Source organism: Lepisma saccharinum, chromosome 1 (assembly GCF_977018435.1).
Source record: "Lepisma saccharinum chromosome 1, izLepSacc3.1, whole genome shotgun sequence".
NCBI classification, from domain to species: domain Eukaryota; kingdom Metazoa; phylum Arthropoda; class Insecta; order Zygentoma; family Lepismatidae; genus Lepisma; species Lepisma saccharinum.
The window spans coordinates 58,829,041-58,855,547 of NC_139229.1; the positions used below are offsets into that span (position 1 = coordinate 58,829,041).

Below are 26,507 nucleotides of genomic sequence, written 5' to 3' on the forward strand. Positions count from 1 at the left end.
GCTATAAAATATTGTATAAAGCAATGCCATTTAAAAGAAGCACATGGTTGACAAGTGCCATCCTTCGTCTACAAGGAACAATAATCGATTCGTTACCAGACGTGAAGGCGCATGCGCTCAAGGGCGAAAAGTAAATGCTTGTTCGGAAAACGCGGGCTCGCGCCATAAGGAGTTCAGAAGCATGGATGCTAAGGGCGTTCTGCTTATGGACCTTTTGGAACGAGGAAGAACAATTAATGCTGACCGTTATTGTCAAACATTGGATAAAACTGAAAAACGCAATTCGACATAAGCGACCAGGTCTCCTGTCAGCTGGTGTCATTCTTCTTGACGATAACGCTCGACCCCACTCAGCAGTGCAAGCACAACACAAAATTGAAGAATTGGGGTGGGAACGGCTGCCCCACCTTCCATACAGCCCCGATTTAGCGCCGAGTGATTTCCATCTTTTTCCGGTGTTAAAGTCTGAATTGCAAGGTTACCGTTTCGAAACAGATGAAGAAGTGAAGCGTAATGTGAGAATAGTGCTCAATATCCAGAGCCCTGATTTTCTTGCAAAGGGTATGGACAAATTGGTGCAACGGTGGGACAAATGCCTGAATCTCTATGGGGAATATGTGGAGAAGTGAGGAAGGATCCTCCTACACATGTATGTATAGTTTTCTAATGTATCTTAAAAATAAAATTTTTTTACAGCATACGGAAACTTATACAGGGTGTCAAATTAATGGCGCCCACGGACCACGGAAACGTATAGAGGATATCAAAACAAACAACTTTTTTCAGTAACATTTTGCTCGTTGGAGCGTCGTTTCGGCGCTACAGTCGTTCAAAAAAGCCAGGTTTGCCGCCTGAATGCTGGCAACCACACACAACATTTGATTGCATTTGTGACGTCATATTTCGTCGTGAAGCGATACGTTACAGGTTGCCAGGAACACACATATTCTGTGAAAAATGACATAGCTACAATCAGCCACATTATGTACCAGACACATAACAAACAAAACAAAAACAAAACGAGAAAACACGTTCTGTAACCTAACAGGAAGTAAACAAACGATACGAAAGATGGTAGAAAGAAAATAGAATTCAAGTGGAAGTGGTGATATCTAATTTTTTATCAGCTTTCATGCCAAATATTTGCAAATCTAGTTACCAAGTTGGCATCTACAATTTAGTCTATTCAATTCGTCGTTCTGATACTAGTTGTCTGTGACACACTGAACAGATGACAAAATAGAAATGAAAGAACTCAAAATTCCAAAGGTAAGCAACACATAATATAATGTATATTTAGGGCATTATGAGGCATGTGACAAAAATGGTTGAAAATACAGGGATATAAATAGTAGTAAAACAAACTCTCCGACGACTGTGTTTATCTACGCACCGGATACACATGTAATAGTTTGCAACTGTGAACAGGGCAGTATATTCGCTACTGATTCATCATTAGATTGTTACTGTGGATGTACGTGTTTTAGCCGTAATTTAACAACGTGAACCTTAGATACTCCCGTTATCAGCGCAAAGTACCACAAGGCATCTGGACACAAACCTGTAGATATCAACCTTTCGACGAGAGGCAAATATAATTCACATGTAGCTGGGCGTAAACAGCCACATGTAAGTTGTAAGTACAATAAAAGTTATTGTTGTTGATATTTGACATGTAAGCTGAGACAAAATCCGATATTGACTCTTCATTTTGAAATCGTTTTTACCATTTCTCATATCGTTGGTTCACTTCCCCCTTCCCCTGAGATGACTGCTGATCTTCTGGCTGGTAGGCTATGATGTTCGGTTTACTGACGCGTTTCTCGCTTCGTTTTACAGCTAATAATGTGGTTGGTAGTTTGTCATTTTTCACAAAATTTGTGTGGTCCTTGCAACCCTACCGTGCGCTGTTTCGCCGCAGGAAATGACGTCACAGATACGATCAAATGTTGTGTTGGGTTGCCAGCATCCAGGCGGCAAAACGGTCTTTTTTGAACGGCTGTAGCGTCGAATTGACGCACCAACGTGAAAAATGTTACGGAGTAAAGTTGTTTGTTTTGATGTCCTCTACACGAATCTGTGGTCCGTGGGCGCCATTAAAATGACACCCTGTATATTGAACGACCCTATCAACAACAATAAATTTTATTGGACTTACAGCTTACATGTGGCTGTTTACGCCCAGCTACATGTCAAATATTTGCAAATCTCGTTGCAAGGTTGATATCTACAGGTTTGTGTCCAGATGCCTTGTGGTACTTTTGTGCTGGGTACGGAAGTATCCGAGGTTCGCGTTGTTACATTACGGCTAAAACACGTACATCCACAGTAACAATCTAATGATGAATCAGTAGCGAATATACTGCCCTGTTCACAGTTGCAAACTATTACATGTGTATCCGGTGCGTAGATAAACACAGTCGTCGGAGAGTTTGTTTTACTACTATTTATATCCCTGTATTTTCAACCATTTTTGTCACATGCCTCATAATGCCCTGAATATACATTATATTATGTGTTGCTTACCTTTGGAATTTTGAGTTCTTTCATTTCTATTTTGTCATCCGTTCAGTGGTCACAGACAACTAGTATCAGAAGGACGAATTGAATAGACTAAATTGTAGATGCCAACTTGGCAACTAGATTTCCGAATATTTGAAATGTAAGCTGAGACAAAATTCGATATGACCACTTCCACTTGAATTATATTTTCTTTGTACCATTTTTCGTTTCCTTTTGTTTTACGGTACATAATGTGGCTGATTGTAGCTATGTCATTTTTCACAGAATATGTGTGTTCCTGGCAACCCTGGAACGCATCGCTTCACGACGGGATATGACGTCACAAATGCAATCAAATGTTGTGTGTGGTTGCCAGCATTCAGGCGGCAAAACGGGCTTTTTTGAACGACTGTAGCGCCGAAATGATGCACCAACCAGAAAAATGTTACTGAGAAAAGTTGTTTGTTTTGATCTCCTCTATACGTTTCCGTGGTCCGTGGGCGCCATTAAAATGACACCCTGTATATATATATATATATATATATATATATATATATATATATATATATATATATATATATATATATATAGAGTTCAATTTTATTGAATTATAATTTTTGGATACATTGGAAACGTACAGACCCTTTATATTGTTAATATATTTGTGTGTATGTTTGTGGGTCTGTAAGGTTGAAATAGAGGAAACATGTGCTTGTACCCTTGCATTTTTTTAAAGGTGGGAATTATACTTGAATTTTATCATGGTCCTAGAGTGGTAACCCTGAAAAGGGAATATGAAGAGGAAAGTAAGAAAGAAGTAATACTTAAAGAATGGCTAGACTTTATAAAAAAACTGAGAAAGAGAAAGAAGGAGATTAAAAATTAAACGTTTTTAAGAAATGAAGGAAAGTGTATAACAGAAGGAAATAGTACACGGAGAAAGTAAAATATAGACGATGAAAACAGAATGAAGAAATATTTTCAAATGCATCGCAAAAGATGCTTCCTTCTTTAAGGAAGGGTCGAGGAAACATCAATGAATGAATTAAATGGTGTTACTTTGCTGTTACTCTTTACAGTCTTGAAAAGTAACAGTATCATAGTTCTACTTACCTCTGTAGAACGAATGGCTGACACGCAGTGAATTTCGGGAAGAACTGTTTTTCGAGCGAAACAAGGAGTTCTTTTGATTGGTTACGATGTCCTTAGGCACGTGCTTGCTCAAAAGATCATCTGTAAAAAAGAAGAAACCAATAAAATAGCGAGATGCTAAACTCAAGTTAACTTATAAAAACTTCTATATGTCATTGAGTAACAGAAAAGCTAACAACTACGAAATCACCAGTAGTGCAGTCAAATTAGACATATTTGGGGATCAACCTAGACATGCATAATTGAAACGGAACTTGCTCGAATAACTACTTGTGTTGGAATTGTCACAAAAAATCCCAAAGAGCCTCGTTGCGGTTCTCTGATTAAATGACGTCATCAATATGGCTACCTTCAAAATGTACAATGCAACCTTTATGTAACCTCTGACATAATAGACATACGAACCTTCGTTTTTGTATCAAATACTAAGAACCAGATTTTGAAGATAAATTCTTGGTATCCCACCGAGCAAGATCTTTCTGACCACTGGTCTATAAATTCTTGTCTCGCTGGGAACCTTGGTTTGGCAACTAAAACTTTCGACGCTGGGAATATTCAGTCAAAACCTACTTCAGTCAAGATGTAGCGTACACACAATGTAATTGGTCACTGCATAAACAGCATATATCACTTGACAAATTTATCTGATAGTAACTTAAGTGGAAAATAAGACTGCAACGAATAGGAAAATTTTTACAATTTTTTTTTAGCTGGATTTTGATTCTAAGGTTTTAATTTTAGAAGCATTAAATATATATTTTTAATATTTAGTAGTATTTTTTTTATTGTGTGTTCGTACTGAACAATATCATATAGTTTTCGGTTAAATTATTATTTGGCTGGTTAAATTTTATAGTGGTCTGACGTTTCAATCTTTTTCAGGTATAGGAGGTTGGGATATATTTAATGGTATATTAGGTTTATTAATTTTATCTGTTATAGGTGGATCTATTTTAGCATGATTATTTTTTCCATCAATTTCTATCATTATTTTTCCGTTGTATTTATGGATTGGGGCAATTGAGAAATAGTATCAGTGTATGCATATACAGAACTCATTTTATCTCAAGTGGATGAATTGGCATGTTGCATTTGAATTTGATTCAATTTTTGTTATTTAGCGTCTCTATACGTACACTTTATTTATAGCGACGATGGGGATGATGACATTGATGAAGGGGCACTCGCAAAGAACATCAATATCTAGGCCGGGATTCGAACCATAGTGCTCTGTGCTAAACACTCAGCCACAGAGGTCGGCTGTTGCATTTGAAATATCAGAGAAGTGTTACCACGATAGAAGACTTGTTTTTGTAAAGCCCTAACGGTGATATCGTGGAATATCTTTCTGTGCAGATACGAATCTCACGGCACGAAAGTGATAGGAAGGAGATTCCTGAGGGAAAAGTCCGGTCACTGTTGGGGTGAACCTGCTTGGAATATTGAAAGTATGGGGAGAGGACGAAAAGGCAGGAAGTAATCGGAAATGGGTCAGATTATAGAAAGCGACACGTGTGTCCCAGGGGAGAAAGAAGTGTGTCTCCGCCCGAGATTTTTCATGCTCGGGTGGAAAGTTCCATCTTTCCTTGTTACTCAACATTCTAGAAAATCGTAACCTCAGACTCCTCTGAAAAGTGTTTGGTTATGGAATATTCAGATCTCGCATTCATTAATTTCCGTACTTTGTTCTTAGTGTAGAAGCGAGTGCTGGGTAGGAGACGATATTTTCTTTCTATAGGTACTTACGGTACACATGCAAAATAAACATTTCTGAATGGAAGGACGTTAAAAGGAAGAAGTTAATGGATGCAGGGGAAGCATACATAAGTAGAAAGGCAAGGATGTGATGGCAAAGAGGCAGCCAACGAAGGTAGATGGAACAACGCTGTATGTCCAAATGGAACTATAAAACGGTTGCAGTAAACGGTAAGGTGCATGAAACCTGTGCCTTTTGGCAGCACAGCCTGTACAGTATTTGGATTGTTGTCATGTATTATACAATACTGGGTAATATGAATGTCTTATAGCCTATGTAGTATGATACCGGTTTGTAGTATGCAAAGCCAAAAATAATGTTATTTAACGTCATCATGTAGCCATTCTTTACAGACAAAATACACCATACTAGATTGATTAATTGATTGATTTAGTTTATTTTACTTCGCGTTTTGTGCCTCTCGGCTAATTTGCGAAGATGGGAATGAGTGATGAAATGATTAAATTGTTGAATGGACATTCACAAACAACCAAGCCCGAGTGGGATTCGAACCCGGGACCCTTGGCGTCGCACACCATCCTAGATTATACCTTGTACATGAAGATGTACACACTGATCCAGAGAACCTACCTGTCTTGCACCGTGGCCCACTAACACTCAAGAAGAAGAAGAAGGCCTGATGGTTATAATATGCTGCAGTACATGGACGAGGAATACAGACAGTTTTACATCGACCTGCCATCTGCAGATGAGTGAAGTGTGTGTTTTGGTGTAACCGAAACATTTGTCTTTTCTCTTGCTTGAACCACTGGCATCAGAGTAACTTGCCAGAGTGCAGTGTGTGTTTTGGTGTAACCGATCCATTTTTTTATTTTTATTTTAGTTAAAGCACTTACATCAGAGTAACTTGCCATGTTACGATAAGTTCAGTGCATGCTTTCGTGTAACACATCCAGTTTTTGTTTTAATACAATTAGATTTCGGTACTGTTGGTGTTTATTTTCCCCATAGAACTTATGTACATACAGCGTTATTCCACTGGAGATATTTTTAGTGGCCTATCATGCGGCTACAGGCTACAAACTGGCCACTCATAAGGTCGAATATTGCTCAAACATTGATACTGTGCTTGCATAATGTTTTATTTTTTCCCTTGAAGTCCAGTAACATACTACAGGTTGTTCCCGTTTTTCTCGCATCCACTGAAATGTGTCATACAGCGTTATTCGGTGGAATGCCTCAATTGTTGATTTAAGTCCACTTTATGCACAGATAGACTAATCGGGACTGTACCTACAGTTTAAAGTGGAATCCGAACCACTTTGCAATCTGCCTCCACTTCGGGTATCGAACCCGGGACCCCTTGATTACTAGGTGACGCATAATCACTATGCCATCGGGGAGGGCCTACCCGGGATAGAGTATAGCGGTCAGGTACCAGTTTGGTACCTAGTCCAGTGGCCATGAGGCCTATTTAGCAGACATTCTACCTTCGTAGTAGACGGGCTAGAGTAAAATGAGGAATGTATACACACCTGCCACCATTCCTCCAATCGGGCTAGACCTCTGTGCTATGTACTATGCACTTTGGTAAACACGATGGAGGAGACGGTTTGCTGTTCCCCCAATTAGCGCTGTTAGGTCGTCAGAAGGAATATTATACCAACTATGCCGGCCCTTCTAACATGATTGCGCATCTCGAGAGAAGTGTTGAGTTGGCTCATCTGCAGTTTCAGCAGTTGACGTCACGAAAGTTACCCTTTTGCATAAACTTTACGATGGAGTGTAATGCAACTATTACACGTAGTTGCGAATACCCGCTTGAATATGTGAGCCTCGGACCATCTTTTACGTATTGATTTCAATTTCTAGAACAGAACGTTCAAAATGCTCTCGCATATCTTCAATATTACATTACAATTTTTAGATCATTTTGAACAAACTTGCAGAAGAGTTACCACAATATTTCAGCTACAGTTTGACAATATTTTTTGTGAATATAGCGCCAATTAACATAGATCAACAATAACTAATGTAATTAATTTTGTGCGCAGGCACATAGAGTTTCGGATCCCACTTTTAACTGTAGGTCCAGTTCCGATCAGTCTATTTGAGCATATAGTGGACTTAAATCGAACTCTGATTAACTTTGTGCAACATACACATAAAACCTTACCTAATCATAAGACGTTACATACAATTTACATTGACTTTGCTAAAGCATTTGATTAGATCAAGCACACCAATTTATCAAATAAACTCTCACCATTTCAACTGTCACTCAATTTTGTAAATCGTATTGAACGATACTTGAATAATAGAAATCCAAATACCACATTTAGAAAATGAAATATTAATTGAACAAAGTGTGAGGTCAGGCCTATCTTAAGGTTTCAATTTTGGAATCCTGTCTTTAAACTTTTATAAATCATTTTCCATCGTATGTTAAGGTAAAGTAAAGTGCTCCCCTGTGCTTAGCACAACGCCATAAAGGCGTATAGGGGGTGTGGGGGTAACGCCCCATACTTTCTTGATCCGGTCGTGAGTGGGGGTGATGTGATCAGCATCACGCCCCTGACCCCTTTAATCCCCAGGGTTTCCCCCAGGTACCCATGTTATTCGACGCCGGGGCCGCTTCCATCGTTAGAAAAGTTCCCCGATTTGAACCGTCCGGGGATCGAACCCGGGACCTTTAGCATGGTAGTCAGACGCGTTACCGACTGAGCCACCGCGGCCACTCAAATGTCGTTTTCAAAATGTCTTACGAAAGGTGACTATGTCAAACTATATAGGAAAATCAATTGTGTTGAACAGAACTTGAAATCCTCAAACAGGCTTAAATAGTTTGTACAGATGGAGCATATAAAATTAACTTAGTTTCTTGTTTAAAAACAAGAAATATTCTAAAGAATATATGTACCATGTTAATGGCAGAAAATTCAAACAAGTAAATTGAATTAATGTAATTTGTCGTTTCATATATCAAGTGTAAGTACGTATAGAACACTGGGATTCCTAATACGATACAGCACATCTAAATAACTTAAATTGTATTTTCTTCTTTTTAACAGCATAGTCAGAAGCAAGCATGAATATGCATCCGTTGTATAGTCGTTCATCCATAAGGTTCATGAAATACAAGCAGAAGAAAAGTAAATAGGAAAAATATTTTTGAGGTACTTCTTTTCCTGAGAAATCAAATATCTGCATTCTCTAACAGAATCTCATGTGGTAATCTGACAGAATTTTCTTCACAAACCTTTTCAAAAGAAGCAAGCTGGGGTGGCAAGTATTTCTATTTAAAATAATTACTGGAATGCTGTAATGAAACATGTCTTTGCAAAATTCACTTCAATGCTGGTGTCGGTTACTTGTGTAGGGTAAAATGGAAGCAGTTTTCTTCGTGTAGGATGAGGTAACAACAGTAAAGTAAACGCAAGTTTTGAATAAATGAGCTAATAAAGTTTTTGTACTTCCAAAACGTACATTAAAGTTACAAGTCCACTCTATGATCAGTTAGGCTAACCTGGATTGGACCTACAGTTCAAAATCAAATCTGAACCACTGTGCAATGTTTCTCCACCGGGAAACGAACTCAGGCCTTTTGATTATAAGGCTGACAGCGGAGATATTGACAAAAACTTACTGGATATACATAAGCGTATGTAGTTGCAGCCGGCCCCTCTGGCAGAGTGGTTAGCACATCGCGCTACGATGCCAGGGATCTCGAGTTCGAATCCTGGCCTGGGCATGGATATTTGTGAGTGTCCATTCATCAATTTAATTATATCATCACTCATCCCCATCTTCGCAAATTAGCCAAAAGTGGCACAAAAAGCGAAGTAAAATAAATCAAATCAAATCACAAACGAAAGAAATTATCGTTGTGTACTGAAATATGCCGTGACGTTGGTTTAAAAAGTAGAATACAGAAAGAGAATCGGGGCTACCATTTTCACATTTTTCGATGGCCAAAAGTAAGAAAAAAATTGCCATGAAAGGAAATATCTTAGCTTTCGTCACGTGAAGAGAATTCAATAAAGATAACCTTCTCGGCTGACGTCACGTCGAGGTTGAAATAACTTTCTGCCGAAAAAGAGGGTGGACAATACGGAGGAGACGAAATTGGACAACAAAGTCACCAAGATGTCCAAGTTATGGAATGAAGTTAAGCTCGGCTTCGTGGAGTGGAAAGCAAAGAGTATGGAACTACTGGTTTCGTCTTATTCTTGTCTGTATTTTAATTTCTTAATTTCCGCTTTTCAATCTGTCAAGATATGTAGTCGATACATTAAGAGTATGTTTCTAATAATGGATTATTTATGCCATTTCTTGGCATAAATAAACTACTGTACAGTGGGACCCATGAGTATTACCGTGTAAAATGTCCATCATCATGTTCGTGCACTTAATTTGACTCAATAAGAGCTTCAAGAATTAAAATAAAACTCAAAACAAGCTGTTGACAACTTCTGCACCAGCATATACATATAAATTCATAGCTTAAAAACACATAGGATGTAAGAGAAGAATTACTGAAAATAGTCATGGACAATTTGCACGGTGAAAATCTTGAATCCCACTGTACCATGATGGACGATTAGATGTTCTAGTTGGATCTAGGACATTTTGGTGTTCGGTAATTTTGGTGTCAGGTTATATTGGTGCTACACACTTTGGTGCCTTGGCAAAAACGATAATATACATTATTAAAATTGGTAATTACACAAAATACTGGCGATATTATTATCCCTTACAAACCATAGAAGTATGCTAGGACTTACAGTCTTAAGATGTGCTCCGAACTATGTACATCTACTGGGGATCGAACCACGGACAACTTGGTTGCTTTGTCTTACTCGAAAATTGAAGGAGCTTATTTGATTTTTGATAATTAGTATCTCTTTTGTGCCACTTTTGGCTATTCGCGACGATGAGGATGATTGATGATATGATTAGATTAATGAAAAGACAGTCACAAAGAACACCCATGCCCAGGCCGGAATTCGAATCCGAGACCTTTGGCATCATAGCGCCTTGTGCTAACCACTCAGCCAGGAAGGTCGGCTTGAAGGAGAGTAAATCCGACGGAGAATACAGGTCGATTGATATGAAAAAGAACATTGAAAGTTGGCAACAATGTAAAATCCCTCTCATTTGCAAGCAACGAACGATCTGCTTTCTTTTTGTTCACCTGTCTCTCATATCCGCAAAAGCAGCTCAAAATTCCGAAATACGTCAAAGCTTTATTCTCCCATAATCCTTGCAGATCGACGACATAATTCGTTGACATTTTTCATCGTAATAGCATATTTTCGCATGAAAAACATTCAGTATGCTTTTTGAATCTTATAATTAATGATTGTATTTCTGCTGATTTAAGCAAACTGGAAAGAAGAAAAGAGAAAAACTTAGAGGAGCGCGCGGTAACAAAAACTGAAAGAATCAATTTCCGGCCATTTCGCTGAGTTAGCAACGTTGAATAGTACATATTGAGATTTATTATTTCGTTAATGGGATGAAAAAAACTTTTGTGCTTAAAAACCTGCACTGAAAACCCTATTTTCTCCATTATCACTGTACGTTTGGATATATAAACACAGTTACCATAAAAACCATTGTTTTTAATGGATGAAATCTTCAGAGAATATATTAATGAAAATTGAGGGTAGGAGCGGGAAGGGAGTGGTAGTGTTAATGTAAAATCTGTGCTCTCCAGGAAATTAGCAACTCTTTTACAACGCTGCGCATTAACTATGTTTTTTCACCTGGTTTTGATTCAATCAATTAATTGAACTTCATGCTCTTGAAAGCTGTGTAAATGTATATTTGAGTAATGTAATTCGTTTCTCATTTGAAGTGGAATGTTTTGTTGTGTGGATTTCGACAGGAGTAAAATGAATTATTCACCCAGTGCCACGGTATATGTATATAAAGAACTTTTTTCATTTCTCCCTCCCCGTCTCTGCACCTCGTCTACAAATTGGTTTCGACAGTAATGACCCCTGATTTCAATTAATAGTTTATTACATTAATTCACTGGTATATTTAACGTTAAAATTGTTTTATTCTTGCTCGACAATTGAGGTCATGATGTTGAACTTCCTTCAAATGTACTCTGTTTACAATCTAGTAAAAGCATTACGAACTCATTTCCCTCTGTAGCTGTATTGCAAACCGACAGCACCTATTGTTGGAAACAGGAAATGAGGCGACTAACAGCGCTTGTAATGTTGCCACACCTATTCGTCTATTTTCTCTCTCTCTCTCTCTCTCTCTCCCTCTCTCGCCTGCAGCTGCGTTTTTTACGGTTCCACTACGGTTCCAATACTTACTTACTTACTCCTTGGCGCTACAGCCCTTGTAGGGCCTTGGCCTCCTTCATGACGAGCCTCCAGTCGTCTCGATCCACCGCCTTCCTCCTCCATCTCCGGACTCCCAGTCTTCTCAGGTCTCCCTCTACATCATCGAGCCATCTTTTTCTAGGTCTTCCTTTTCTTCTTCTTCCACCTGGTCCTCCTGTTAACACCTTCTTTGGCACTCTACAATCTTCCATTCGCCATACATGTCCCAGCCATCTAATTCGTCCACACTTAATCCCTGTTACAATATCTGAATTATTATATAGTTCTTGTATTTCCACGTTTGTTCTCATCCTCCAAAACTCCTCCTCTCTCACCGGCCCAAAAATTCTTCTCAAAATCTTCCGCTCCCATCCTCTTAGTAACTCTTTGTCCTTTTCCACTAACGTCCAAGTTTCTGACCCATATGTCACTACTGGGCGTACAATTGTTTTGTATATATTAATCTTGTTTTTTCTGCTTATGTCTTTGGAGGAGAAGACTTTCTTGAGTCCCAGTGAACATCTATTGCCTGCAACTATTCTTGCCTTAATTTCCTCAGATACATTGTTTGTTTTGTTTATTATCAATCCTAGGTACTTAAAGTTATCACATTACTATGGTTCCAATGACAAGGCTATAATGTCGCAACAGTATGCATTATACAGTGTGCAAAAAGATACTGCATGCGAAGTTTTAATTCATAAAATCCTACAACTAAATTGTTTTCTGAATGTGAAACGCCGGAAACTCCCAAGTTTTTAAGCCGCCTGTAATGACGTCATCAAAATGACGGCCATGAAGAGAATTCTATACCTGAACCCTGTTATTTTATTACATTTATTTGGTGATTGATTGAGTTGGTGTTTACGTCCACTTTATGCGCAGTAAGGCTAATCGGGATTGGACCTACAGTTAAAAGTTGGATCCGAACCACTAGGTGCCTCCACCGGGTATCGAACCCAGGACCCCTTGATTACAAGGCGACGACGCTAGCACTGCGACATCGAGGAGGCCACATATATTTGTGTGCGATCTTATTTTCATGTAAGTTGGAGTTTAAAACTTTATTATGAAAATAAGAAATTAAAAAGATCAACTTTATCACATAACATTAGAAACATGGTCGCCAAAAGTCTAAAAATAAATCTTTTTATTATGTAGCCAGCATTGGATGGTCTCGGGGATGATCACTACATCACTACAAGAGAGGGCATCTGCATAATGAAAAATCCTGTCGTAATGTTCCGTGACACTTTCGGTTTGACATGTGATGCATTCTTCCGGACGACTTGCGAGTAATTTATATTGGCGAAGAAAAGTACACGTGGACTTATCGATGTCTTAGAGTTTGTCTACCTATCAGTGATTCCAACACGTTTTTGCAGTTTTTTTCCTATCATCGCGATCGCGATATTTCGCACTTTCTGCATCGTCATAGTACAGAGTGCCCACATGAAACCTTCTTGATTTCAAATTACAATTGTGAGGAAACTATTCGATATAGAACCTTGCGGTTTGGGGGGTAACATGTAAAGCAACTCAATGTTTTTTTAATTTAGTGCATTTCTACGTGGGCTCGTAACCCTTAAAATGTGTAGCTGATACTCGATCTCGAGCCACTGTTCACCTCAGTTTCGATTAACACTCGCAGTGGCTAGGAACTTGTCATACCAAGACACAATTGCCTTTACGTCTGGTGGCTCCCGTTCAAACACACGTCTGAAATGTCTTTGGTCTGCAATTGATGATTTCGTTTCCACATACCACACCTCGCACTGTGCTCTCTCGTGCTGTCGTCATCGTTGCTAATTACTCAGCACATAAAAAAGGAGTTGCTTTACATGAAACCGCAAGGCTCTAGGTCGAATAGTTTCCTCATAATTGTAATTTGAAATCAGGGATGTTTCATGTGGACACCCTGCACATTTGCAATATTTTGTGAAAGGATTCACATATTTACGTGTGTGTGAACTCAAACGCCTTCCTTCTAGTGGTCATTATCTCGCTGAGGATGGTCGCCAGCAGAAAACTTTCTAAGGGGGTTCAAATCCGAAAAGTTGTATCCTTAAGTTAGATATACAGGGTGTACATAAAATAATATAGCAGTTTCAACATTTTTTTATTACTCGTAGCGACGGGGTATGAGAACAAATGTTACATCGAAAGAAAGAACAACTTTCCAAGTTTGTGCAACTTACGTACATTACAACACTGTGTTACAAGTGTTCACTGTGCGATCCCTTGGTGACACGGCATACATCAGTCGGAAGTCCATTTCCTGCACACTCGTATCAGCATGGTTGGAACAATCCGATTTCTCAATTCAGGATCTTTCACAAATCCCCAAAAGGAAGAAATCACATGGTGTGGGGTCGGGAGAACGTGGCGGCCACGGTAGATAAGCAGAATGATTTATGGTGAGGGAGTCGCCATTTCTCGACAGTGGTGTCGCCCGCGTCAGTGAGGGAAAGTACAAGTTTGCGAGTATGTTTTAAAAGTAATCTTTGATAGTTTTTCTTTCATCCAGTGTAACATATGTTCTCATACCCCGTTGCTACGAGAAATAAAAAGAATGTTGAAACTACCATATTCTTTTATGTACACCCTGTATTGGCATTATGTTTGCATGTCATCATGAGCGAGAGGTGTTTTAAGAGGGACAGAAGAAGAGGCTACTGACAAAAGACGTCGTTTTTCAGCCTGACCAATCGCCAAGATGAAGATGAGTGATGAAATCGCTAAAGGGACTCTGACAAAGAACACCCATACCCAGGCCTCGATTCGAACCAGGAACTCCTGACGTCATAGTGTGCTATGCTAATCACTCCGACAGGGAGGCAGGTTGAAAAGGTAACACACAATAGAGAATGAGAAGGGATAAGAAATAGGAAACAAGACACACGCGCACATAAAGAAAGAAGGAAAGAAAAAGAGAGAGGCAGAGATGGAGGGGGAAACGAAGAGAATACAGAACCGAGACAAACATACGAAGAGAAGGAAAATAAATAAAGACTACAGAGAGGCCGAGAAAGAAGCCGGAAAGAGAGGAAGGGCAAGAGAGAAAGAAGTGATAGAGAAAGACATGAAGAGAGGGAGAGAAAGAGAAAGAAAAGACTGAAATGAAGAGAGAGAATGAGAGAGTGAAAAGAGGCTGACATAGAGAAAGAGAGAGGAAGAATAAAGAAGAAATGGACAGAAAATGGAAGGGACAATACAGAAAAAGAAATTATGAAGAAGGATAGAAGTATAAACTCGAACGAAAAGGTATTAAAACTGATAAAAGAAGATCAAACGTTAGAAAGAAGATATAAGGAAAGAAATATAGACAAAATAATTACAAAATAAAACGAGAGAGAGAGAGAAAGGAAAAGTAGGAATTTCTCGTTATTTATTATTTGAAGATGGTCAAGTAACCCTTCTTTACCCTCATTGCGGGTGCCAATATCGTTGAGTATTAATAACGCGCTTCAAGTGATAGTGTTGCAAACTGGATGAATTTATGGCCAATGATAGATACTCGTATAAACTTCTATTTTAGTATATACCCGTGGTCGGTTGCACTAGAGTCTCAAAGAATTAGCGACATCATTGTGAATGTTGATACTCACCTAGTTGAGAGTGTTCCCCTCCTAGCACCATGATTAGGGAGAAAGAATGCAGCAACATCAACAGCCAGCAATTGCCTCTCATTCTCTCTGGAAAGAGGAAAAGAGAAAATTTAGAAAACGATATTAGAAGGTGTTTGTTTTGAATGAAAAATTAGTTTTTCAAAACGGGAGTTCACTTCATTTCCGAATATCCTTGAGATTGCTGATACTTTTAAAGTTGAATTACTAAAGCCAGGAAATATGCACCGTTGGAATGAAACTGGGATATTCTGCGTATGCTATCTTCGTTTTGGTCTTGTTAACCGGTGTTAGCGTAGCGCGCTTTGAAGCTAGAGATCCTATGTTTGATTCAATTCGTTGTATTAACTTAGAGAGTTTGCGAAATGATTAAAAATACCAAAAGTTTATTCTATTTAGTGTAATGTCACTAAAGAAAGTCGTTGAAGACAAAAGCTAAGAGTTTATCGTAAGTCAACTTCATAGGCGTGCGCACGGGGAGGGGGGGTCGTTAAGTCCACTTTATGCACAGTAAGGCTAATCGGCACTGACCTACAGTTTAAAGTGGGATTCGAACCACTATGTGCCTCCACCGGGTATCGAACCCGGAACCCCTTGATTACAAGGCAACGACGCTCCCGCCTTCGGGGAGAGCCTTGAAATTTAGTGTACAGGAATCTTATTGCCATGTATTGAACAATATTATTCTCTTTAAAAAATAGCCGGAACTTGTGTCCGAGTGGTCGACCTCCATGACGGAGTGGTTAGCAGAGCGCGCTTCAACGCCAGGGATTCCGGGTTCGAGTCTCGGGTAAGGCATGGGTATTTGTGTTTGTCCAGATGATAAGAAACTGAGAAACTGTAAGAATTGGAAAATGTAAAAAGTGAGAAAAAGTGTGAATGGTGGGGGATACCTTCGTGTAGGGGGTATTTCCTTTTATATATAAAAAAAGTGGTAAGCACATCGCGCTGCGACGCGAAGGGTCCCGGGTTCAAATCCCGCAGGGTCCCGGGTTCAAATCCCGCTCGGGCTTGGTTGTTTGTGAATGTCCATTCATCAATTTCATCACTCATCCCCATCTTCGCAAATTAGTAAAGTCACACAAAACACGAAGTAAAATAAACTCAATCAATCAATCAATCTTTAGAAAATAGTGTTTTCAAACGAACGAAAGTTCCAAGCAACTATTGCGGATTTATTTCCTATGTAATTGGACTATCTCTATTCGTTCTCCAGCAAATACTTGTTATTAAGACTCCCGCAATTTATTTGTTAGCCTAGTGGTGTTACATCTATGTGCTCTGTTGCTGTTAGTTTTGTATTAGCAATTAGTACAAATATACATTATTATTTGTTTATGAAAGAAAATACAGAAATATACTTACGAATTGGTATATATTACACTATATCCCATAATACATAATTAGAACAGTAACAGTGATAATGAAATGTATTTCTTCTTATCAAAGAGTTTTATCATTAATACAACTTAATTGTGAATGTTATAAAAAGATGACAGTCACAATAACCTCCCCTCCTGGGGTAAAGAAAATATAGACATCATACTTTGGTGGCTTAAAAAGATACAATATCTTAAATATACACATCGAACAGTTACATAACTTTAAAATATTCAACATTCAAAACAACATTTAATACTGTAACAAATTTTTCAAAGAATGACAATCAATTCGAAACTACGTTGTTACCCTTGCGCACCTATTTGTTAACATTCAACAACAACTTTTGTTTCTTCTTCAATGAACAGTGGAAGGGTTTGATATTTTGTAAATTGTGTCTACACTTTATCTGTTGTCCATCCAAAGACACTAAGTTCACGAAATTATTCTTCACTTCCTCTACCAAAAATGGCCCCACATATAAGTCATAAAATTTATGGATAGTTTTTTTCAAGGCAGAACTTCTTGCATGATTCCTAACCATAATCAAATCACCTTGAACAATTGTAGGGGTTTCTGCGTTTGAATGAAGTCTTCTTCCTAGATTTTGAACGTTTAGTTGTTTCAATTAACTGAATATATTTAGCTGTCCAAGACAATTCGTTCATCTCTTCTGGCCAGTCAATAACAGAAGTTATTTTCTCCCGAACTTCCTCGTGTAGAAAAATTTCAGCCGGAGTGAAACCAACAACCTCGTTATATGAGAAATGTAGTAATTTTATAACATTTGTTAAAACTTTGGACCAAGATCTGTTGTTGGTTTTACAAAAGAGTCTAAGCAAACGAATGATCTCTTTATTATATATCTCAATTGGAATCGTATGAGGCGAATATGGTGAAGTGAGAATATGCTTTACACCAATTGACTTCAAAAATTTTTCCCATTCGCTGGATTTAAATTGTGATCCATTATCCGTTAACATAACTGTACACATAGGATAATGATGGAAATAACCTAAGTTAATTCGACTTGTTTTTTGATTTGGTTTATTCTGTTAGTGTGAAAGCCATTTTCGTTTGCTATATTAAAAAGCCTTTCTTCTTCATTTTTCACATCCTCATTATTAGAACATAGTCTTTGTGCTCTCAGGAAAAATCATTCGCGTATAACAATGAATAACATATTTTTAAATTTTTCGAAGCAAATTGTTCAAGAAACTTGCACACAAAATCATCATATGATGAGAAATTCCGTCTTTCACTACTGAACCAATACGCTGCAGGATTGTAGAAACATTTGTGAATAACTTGCAGGCGATAATGAGAAGATACACCAATCAAATTTAACATTGTTGTCAGCTGGTCTATAAACTCCCTAGCTGAATTGTTTCTAGACGTCACCTCCAAAACGTGGTAACTGGCATAGCTCATTTACACGAATAAATTTACCCGGGCATTCTCCAAATGGGGTTCTTGCAGAAATATTTGTATTACATTCTGCACGCGCAGGTTTACAAAACTGGTTTGATTCAAAATTTGGAGACTCAGAATTCTTAGAAGCAATGTTAATTGGATCATTGAAAACGTCATTTCTGCGAATGTAATTTTGATTACAAAACATCGGACTCATTGAAGTTGCAGCATTTGTATTACCAGCCACAGTATATATTGGCTTCTCACATGAAGATGTATGCTGAAAATACATTTGTGAAATTGGATTATTTGAGTAAGCTTTCGTTGTACAACACTGAGTTTCATTATGAAAACTGGCATTCAGAGGACTTCCATAACCATAATGGTTAGTAGAACAAGGTTCATTATAATGCACTCTATATGTTTTCTCCGAAAGTGCGAAGTCTCTATTGGCCGACGGATGTGTAGTGAAATGAGCAGGTGAATCGTCACGTAATGGAGGATCCCACAATTAAGATGTATTGGAGAGCCTATACGTAAAATGAGTTCCTAAAGAAGTAGCGTTCTGACCTGATTTACGTTTAGTAATTACAGGTACACCAATATCAGATGAATCATAACCGGAAGAACCAACACCACGTTTGTCACTTCGAGCACTAGCCCGAAATTTAACATTTCGTGATCTTCGATTTGAATTTGCATTATTTGTTTGACAAGCCACATGCTCAGTTTGTTTACTATTTCCATCCTCTTCGCTCAGTTCTCGTCTTCCATTTAAAGTTTTGTTAGCAACACTGTTGCTGATGGCATTGCCTTGCTCCAAAGAAATAACCCTATCTCTAAGGTAATTTACCAAGGTTTCAGAGCTACATGTAGCAGTCTGAACTACCTTCATTCTACCTAATTCCGCATTTAATGTTTCAAACCTAACCTCATGTTGAGTAAATTTCTCCATAATTTCCTCATTGTAGACTTCCAACCTTGCTAACTTTCCGTCATGACTCTTCATTTGTTCTTGAATATCTGAAACTTTGACATGCATTGTACTAATACCTTCATCCAATTTATACCTCAACTCACTGCTAACATTTTGACAAGTTTGGGCAACATCTTGTAACGAATGTTCAATATGATCAAGCCGTCCGTTAAACCTAACATTATGCTGCTGTAATTCATTTCCAATGGCTTGAAACTTCTCTTCCAGATTTTCATTATTTTGTTGCAAATCCTTTTGCAACTCCCTTTGTAACATTTCATTATTTTGTTGCATATCCTTTTGCAACATTTCATTATTTTGTTGCATATCCTTTTGCAACTCCTTTTGCAACATTTCATTATTTTGTTGCATATCCTTTTGTAACTCCTTTTGCAACATTTCATTATTTTGGTGCATATCCTTTTGTAACTCCTTTTGCAACATTTCATTATTTTGTTGCAATTCACAGCGAATGTTCTGTTGCAACTTTTCTTGAAGATTTTCATTATTTTGCTGCAAACTTTGAGTAACCGTAACTTGAAATGCAGCAATAATCTTGACCAAGTTTGGATTCACTGTACTTGTATAAGATTTTAACAAAAAAGGATCAAAATTTGGTTTACAAGATTTACAAAAATAGCTTTCATTAGAAGAGCTAAATATTACCCAGTGCATTACAGTCAAACCTCTACACTCCAAATGTTCCCATTTATTGCAGCCATTGCACTTCACAATACGAGAATCTGCTTCAATATTACTGCAACAAATAATATTCTTCATTGGGTCAGCATTTTCTTCATTAGTTTCATTTTCCCTGAAACTATCGAAGACATTGGATCTTAAGAAAACTCCCGTTCTTAAGTTGTAAGAATGTTGCTTCCGATCAATTATTTAAAGTAATCAGAAGATTCCGTACTATATATTCACGAATCCTGGCTGAAGGTCGCCATAATTGTTGCTGTTAGTTTTGTACTAGCAACTAGTACAAATACAACCTTGGTGACAATGAAGTTCGACCAGAAAGGAATACGTGATTAAATGCACAGAGGCATAGGCGGTGGAATGGGTGACCCGCAGAAGTTGTTGTTGTTGTTGAGTTGGTGTTTTAAGTCCACTTTATGCACAGTATGGCTAATCGGGACTGGACCTACAGTTTAAAGTGGGATCCGAACCACTTGTGCCTCCACCGGGTATCGAATCCGGGACCCCTTGATTACAAGGCAACAACGCTACCACTGCGCCATGGGGGAGGCCCTGACCCGCAGAAGTGATGCATGTGTGTAAGAGGAGGAAAGTGAGCAGGCAAGAATCGTGATCCCAGCATGTTGCACCCAAGGTTACGTAAAGAACGAAAACGGGGAATTATACGCGTGACATTGAACTTCGACCAGGCACCAGACCCATACGGTAAATTCCAGATAGTGTCGCATTCGACGGAAGCATGACGTCACGGACACGATAAGGGAGTCCGCCGTATATAAGCGCGTGCTGTGCACCGAGGAACCGCAGTGCATCATCACCATGGCCAGGGGCAAACCTATTGACAACACCGTGAGGAGAAAAGTGGTTGAGTTGCAACGGGATGGACTCAGTGAACGGGAAATAGGGCGCCAACTGAACTTACTCAAGTCAACCGTCCACTGCATCATCAAACACCACCAAAATACGGGTACTACGGAGCCAGGTAAGGCCCCCGGTCGAAAACGCCTGCTGAGCGTGCGTGACCTACGGATATTTAGGCGCTATATCCAGACCAACAATCATGTTTCTGTGGCCGAATTACGACTGTGGACTCGGGAACGCTTTCACATTGAAGTGTCAACCAGAACCATTTGCCGTTACCTAGAGCGATGCGGTTACCGAGTGTACAAGGCGAAACGTAAACCCTTCCTTTCCATGTTGAACAAAGGCAATCGACTACGGTGGGCACGAATGTACCGGGGATGGACATTTCGGCAGTGGAACAGGGTTTTGTGCACGGACGAATCCATTTTCAATGTTGTGTACTGGAAAATACGGAAAACAGTCATTTGTCGGAAGGAGGAACAGAATGAAGCAAAATGTTATGCACGTCGGGTACAGAAACCTGCGTCAGTGATGGTATGGGGATGCATGACGGCATCTGGGGTTGGCCCACTACACGTCTGTGAGGGCATTGTGAATGCACACGCCTATACACGCATACTGGAGCGGCATCTTCCCACAGTGCGAAGGCACCTGTTCCACAGGCGGCGTCTCATCTTTCAACACGACAATGCCAGGCCTCATACAGCGCGGCTGACAAGAGAATGGTTGACTCGCCATCACGTGCGAACTCTGCCATGGCCACCATCGAGTCCCGACCTCTCGCCCATTGAGAATGTGTGGCGTGTTCTTAAGTGACGTGTGCAACAGAGGGGACCCACGACAGTGGCTGCTCTTATCGCCTCCCTGCAGGAGAAATGGCACCGCATCGATGTGCAATACCTTGAACGACTCGTCCGCAGCATGCCCCGACGCATTGCCACAGTTATTCGCCGACGGGGTGGCGTCACACCATGGTAAACATGATCCCCTCTAACAGTGGTCGAACTTCAATGTCACGTGTAGATGGACGAAAATGTTTTATTTTGTGTGGACACCATACATTGCTGCGTTGCAGCGGAAATTTATGTTTCCCTTTGTTCCGTGTAGCCTGCTGAATAAAATATGTTCAGCATATGCATGTGTTCTCCTTCTTTCACAACGCACTCCTATATTTGTGACTGGTCGAACTTCATTGTCACTAAGGTTGTATATTATTTGTTTATGAAAGAAAATACAGAAATCTACTTACGAATTGGTATATATTACACTATATCCCACAATACATAACTAGAACAGTAACAGTGATAATGAAATGTCTTTCTTCTTATCAAAGAGTTTTATCATTAATACAACTTAATTGTGAATGTTATAAAAAGATGACAGTCACAGCTCGCAAAATTAATTGGTCACACATTTTAAATAAATAAATTACACAGTAGCGTGTAGTTGTTTTGAATCTGCTGCGCGAAATCATGTTTACATATAAATTAGTCTGAACCACAGAGAAGGAAAATAAAGAGGAAGGGGAACAGAGAAATTTTGTGTTACGGAAGCTGGAATTCTTGGAATAGAGTGATTTTCGGTGGTTTCGGCTCCGGACACACAGTTTTTACGCCCCTGTTTAGTGCTCATCAATACAATAAAACAGTGAGATGGAATGACATTTTCATTCCGACTGAACTTTCATCAAGGCTTTTGCACCCTTAGTCAGAGGGTCTGCACACTCGTATGGTCAACTTGATACTGGAGATAGGTTAATCGAATTTGTGCGAACACTTTAAGGTAGAATCCAAACAACTATGCGCCTTCACCGAACCTGGGACTACTTCATTACAATGTGACCACTACGCATTGGGGACACACAAAAGGAAAGTTTGTGCTGAGATGAATTCAGGGGTATGTTAATAATTAGCTCCTTGCCAGTCGCTTAGTTGTGAAATGGGTTCAGTTGATGTGCATTGTCCTGTATGTAGTAATACAGTGTTTAAAACAATAGAATTTACTGTGTAATGTACTGGGAATAAAAAAAAATATTTAAAATAGATTTCCCTTTCTTGGAATACACTGGCAATCAAAAGTATTTAAAACAATGGAATTTCTTGTATCGAATACACTGGCAATCAACAGCACTTAAAATAATACAATTTTCTATATGTAATACACTTGTAATCAAAAGTATTTTGTATAATTCCCGGTGTAGAATATACTGGCAATAAAAATATTTGATACAATATAATTGCTGTATTTAATACACCGGTAATCAAAAGCATTTAAAACAATAGAATTTAACTATTACACTGGTAATCAAAAGTATTTAAAATGGAACTTTATGGAATACACTGACAATAAAAAATATTTAAAACAATAGAATTTCCTGTATGTGGAAATGTATGTACTGTATGTACTGGAAATCAAAAGTATTTAAAGCACTACAGTTTCCTGTATATAATACACTAGCAATCAACAGTATTTCAAACAGTAGAATTCCCTGCATGCAATACACTGACAATCAAAAGTATTTAAAACAATACAATATCCTGTATTTAATAAACTAGCACTCAACAGTATTTTAATCAGTAGAATTCCCTGCCTCCCCGATGTCGTAGTGGTAGCGTCATCGCCTTGTAATCAAGAGGTCCCTGGTTCGATACACGGTGGAGGCACATACGAGTAGTGGTTCGGATACCACTTTAAACTGTAGGTCCCGTCCCGATTAGCCTTACTGTGCAGAAAGTGTACTTTAAACACTAACTCAAAAACCCAACTCAAAAAAGTAGAATTTCCTATATGTAATACACTAGCAATTAACGGTATTTCAAACAGTAGAATTTCCAGTATCATACACTGGCAATCAAAAGTATTTTTAAAATATCGCAGTTGATGTGGCTTAATAATGCAGAAAACCTAGTGTGATTATACTGTAAAAAAGGTAAAGTGTTCCCCTGTGCATAGCACCACGCCATGAAGGCGTATAGGGGGTGTGGGGGTAACGCCCCACATGATTATACTGTATCTGCCAGAACGCTACATTCTGCTGAATAGCTCCGTAACGCTTGTTCTGGGATTAAGAATCGATGCACTCCTTACCCTCGCACACTTACCCAAGGGACCTGAGAGAAGGAACCTTTTCGTTTAAGTGCAGTTGCCAACGCGAATCCATTCTTTGTAAATTCCGAGACACGACGTAGGAATTGGAAGCAAGAGTCCGTGAGGGTAAGATGCTGAGAAGAAATGGGTAAATTTAACCCTGCCACCGTTCATTACCTCGGAAACCTCCAACATCTTCGCAACCGCGAATCAGATGCACCTACAAAAAACCGTCATTCATGACAAACTCCATTTTCAGGTCTAATTGTTCCGAAGCAAGTACGGCTACCGTTCATTAGGTGTTGCCAAATAAACATGACCGAAATCTGCTATTTTCGGATTCCGGATTGGTCTTCTCTGTCCAAACTTTGTCACGCTCGTTTTACGTTTTGTTAATGACCGTTTCCGTACAAATATTTCGGTCGTGGCTACTGCTGTTGCGAGTTTGAAAATCCTTACGAAACTAAAAAAGAAAGGAATGTGAAGACAGACAAGTAATTCGAAACGATAGGCTGTGATGCATTCCACTCACAAGAATTTGGATTCGAAAGCAAATAAATGCTTTTTTAGGTGTGTGTGTGTACTATTGTACTGTAGGTAGTTTTATACACACACACACATTTCTGCAGAAGCTTCAACCAATTTAAGTTAAAATGCAGTGTCCGGCAATTGCACCTGACGGGTTTTAATTACAAATAAAAACAAAAGTCTTTCGTGCAACGAAGTCAATTTAATGCATGTTGCAATACATCTCAAAGCATTTGCAGTTTCTTGACAAGGAAAGTTCATTTTTTGAATTGACATCTCAAAACAGTCCCCAGACCAAGTTCGATGTTCTCGGGATTTCGAACCTTACGATGCCCACCAGATGTTATTTTCAGTCTCCTTGAAGATCCTTACCCTCAGTAAAATGGTATTCCTACTGGGAACATGCAGATTTTGGTGAATGTCGTTACCTGGAGGAACTCCCGTTCAGTGTTGTTCTAAAAACTGTCAGATTCAGTTGTGTTATTCAAAAATTGCAATGCCCTTGTCAAGAAATTGCATGAAACTGCCACTCATGCTATTATTCTAAAATGATTTGAGATGTTGGACACCTAACGGCGAAAGAAACAGTAGGCGAATTGTCCACCACCATTTTCATTCGGTCTATATTACACATTGTGCTGATAATGAATTGAAAGAATGACACAAATAAGTCGAGGGCAATGCCCGCTTCGAAGTAACGTAGTTTCATTCCTTAAAGCAACACAGGATGTAGAATAAAAAAGTAATGAGAATAGCGGTGGGCAATTTGCCTACCATTATCTTTGCCGTTGACTGTACAACATGTAATAAATTGACTTCGTTGCAGGAAAGCGTCTTGTTTTTATTTGTAATTAAAACCAGCCAGGTTAAGTTGCCGGACCCTGTATAAATCTTAAATCGTTTTAAAATGGAAAACTGGAGGCACATATTGGTTCGGATCCCACTTTAAACTATAGGTCCAGTCCCGAATAGCCTTTCTGTGCATAAAGTGGACTTAACAAATCAATAAATTATTGAATCAAAATGGAAAACGTATGTAGAGTCGCCGGAAATAAAAATGGGATGCCTAGATTACGAAATGATCTCTTCCCTGCAAGGCGTTATGTGTGTTGCCTAATTCTAGGGTGGTGGTAGAAGTTGCCATTGAATTTGCTATGCAAATTTATCTCTCTTGTTTGTTTTTGAACGTGTTTTCTCTTTAAATCCGAATCCAGTAAAGGACGAAATGTAACAACAATGTGAATATAATTATTCTGAGACACTGAAAAACAACATTTCAAACAATATTGATATTTCTTGTCCTTTTTGTAAGCACGATAATCCTTCTTGGACATTTAAGAAACAATATTTCGAATAATATTAGGTTTTTTGCCTATTATGTGACAATAGTTCTTGGTGAGCTTTGAGAAGCAATATTTCCAACAGTATTGTTGTTTGTTGCATATTTTGTAACTATGATGTTTCTTATTTGACTTTATGAAACATTATTTCGAATAATATTGCTGTTTGTTGCCTATTTTGTAACTATAATGGTTCTTCCTTGACTTTATGAAACATTATTTCCAATAATATTGCTGTTTGTTGCCTACTTTGTAAGTATGATGGTACTTCTTTGACTTTAAGAAACATTATTTCGAATAGTATTGCTGTTTGTTGCCTATTTTGTAACTGTGATGGTTCTTCTTTGACTTTATGAAACATTATTTCGAATAATATTTTTGTTCTGTTCCTATTTTGTGTCCACGTTAGTTCTTATTTGACTTCAATAAACAACATTCCCCAAAATATTGCAGTTTCTTGCCTATTTTGGGACTACGATATCAATCCATTTATAGTTCCAACAGTTTCCCAGTTTATTTTTTTTAAACGTGGCGCAACATTTCCTTTGCTCACAAAGACCTAACTTAAAGAGTTTGAAGTTTGTACTTAAAAGATTCCGATCTATAAATAAGATCGCCAAGTATGTCTTGTGTGTAACTTTTGGAAAGTCCAACAGACTCCGATACTTTTGAGAAAGTCCCCGCAAGCACGCCAAAACCTGAAGCGGAAACTTTTACGAGATAAAAGGAAAACTTTACTTCTAGGAAACTCTTAAAGTTTCCAGTTCACTCGATGGAAAATGTTTCCTGCTGAAAACGCCGGCAGTTTGATCTAAATCTTTACTTTGCCTTCTCCAAATTTGGCTTCGTTATCGTGAAATGTCGATACTGAAAGAA

The 26,507-nt window shown here is 38.7% G+C and overlaps 1 protein-coding gene across 2 annotated transcripts in view; it reads right to left on the reverse strand.

Annotated features, from left to right (window-relative positions):
• LOC145996322 (lachesin-like) overlaps positions 1-26,507 on the reverse strand; it is a 414,321-nt gene that overhangs the window by 144,240 nt on the left and 243,574 nt on the right. For both annotated transcript variants that reach the window (XM_083132778.1, XM_083132827.1), the window contains exons 2-3: positions 15,324-15,410; positions 3,616-3,735 (exon numbers count right to left, since the gene is read on the reverse strand). In XM_083132778.1, coding sequence (XP_082988904.1) covers positions 3,616-3,735; positions 15,324-15,410 — 207 coding nt within the window. The remainder of the gene's footprint in view (positions 1-3,615; positions 3,736-15,323; positions 15,411-26,507) is intronic.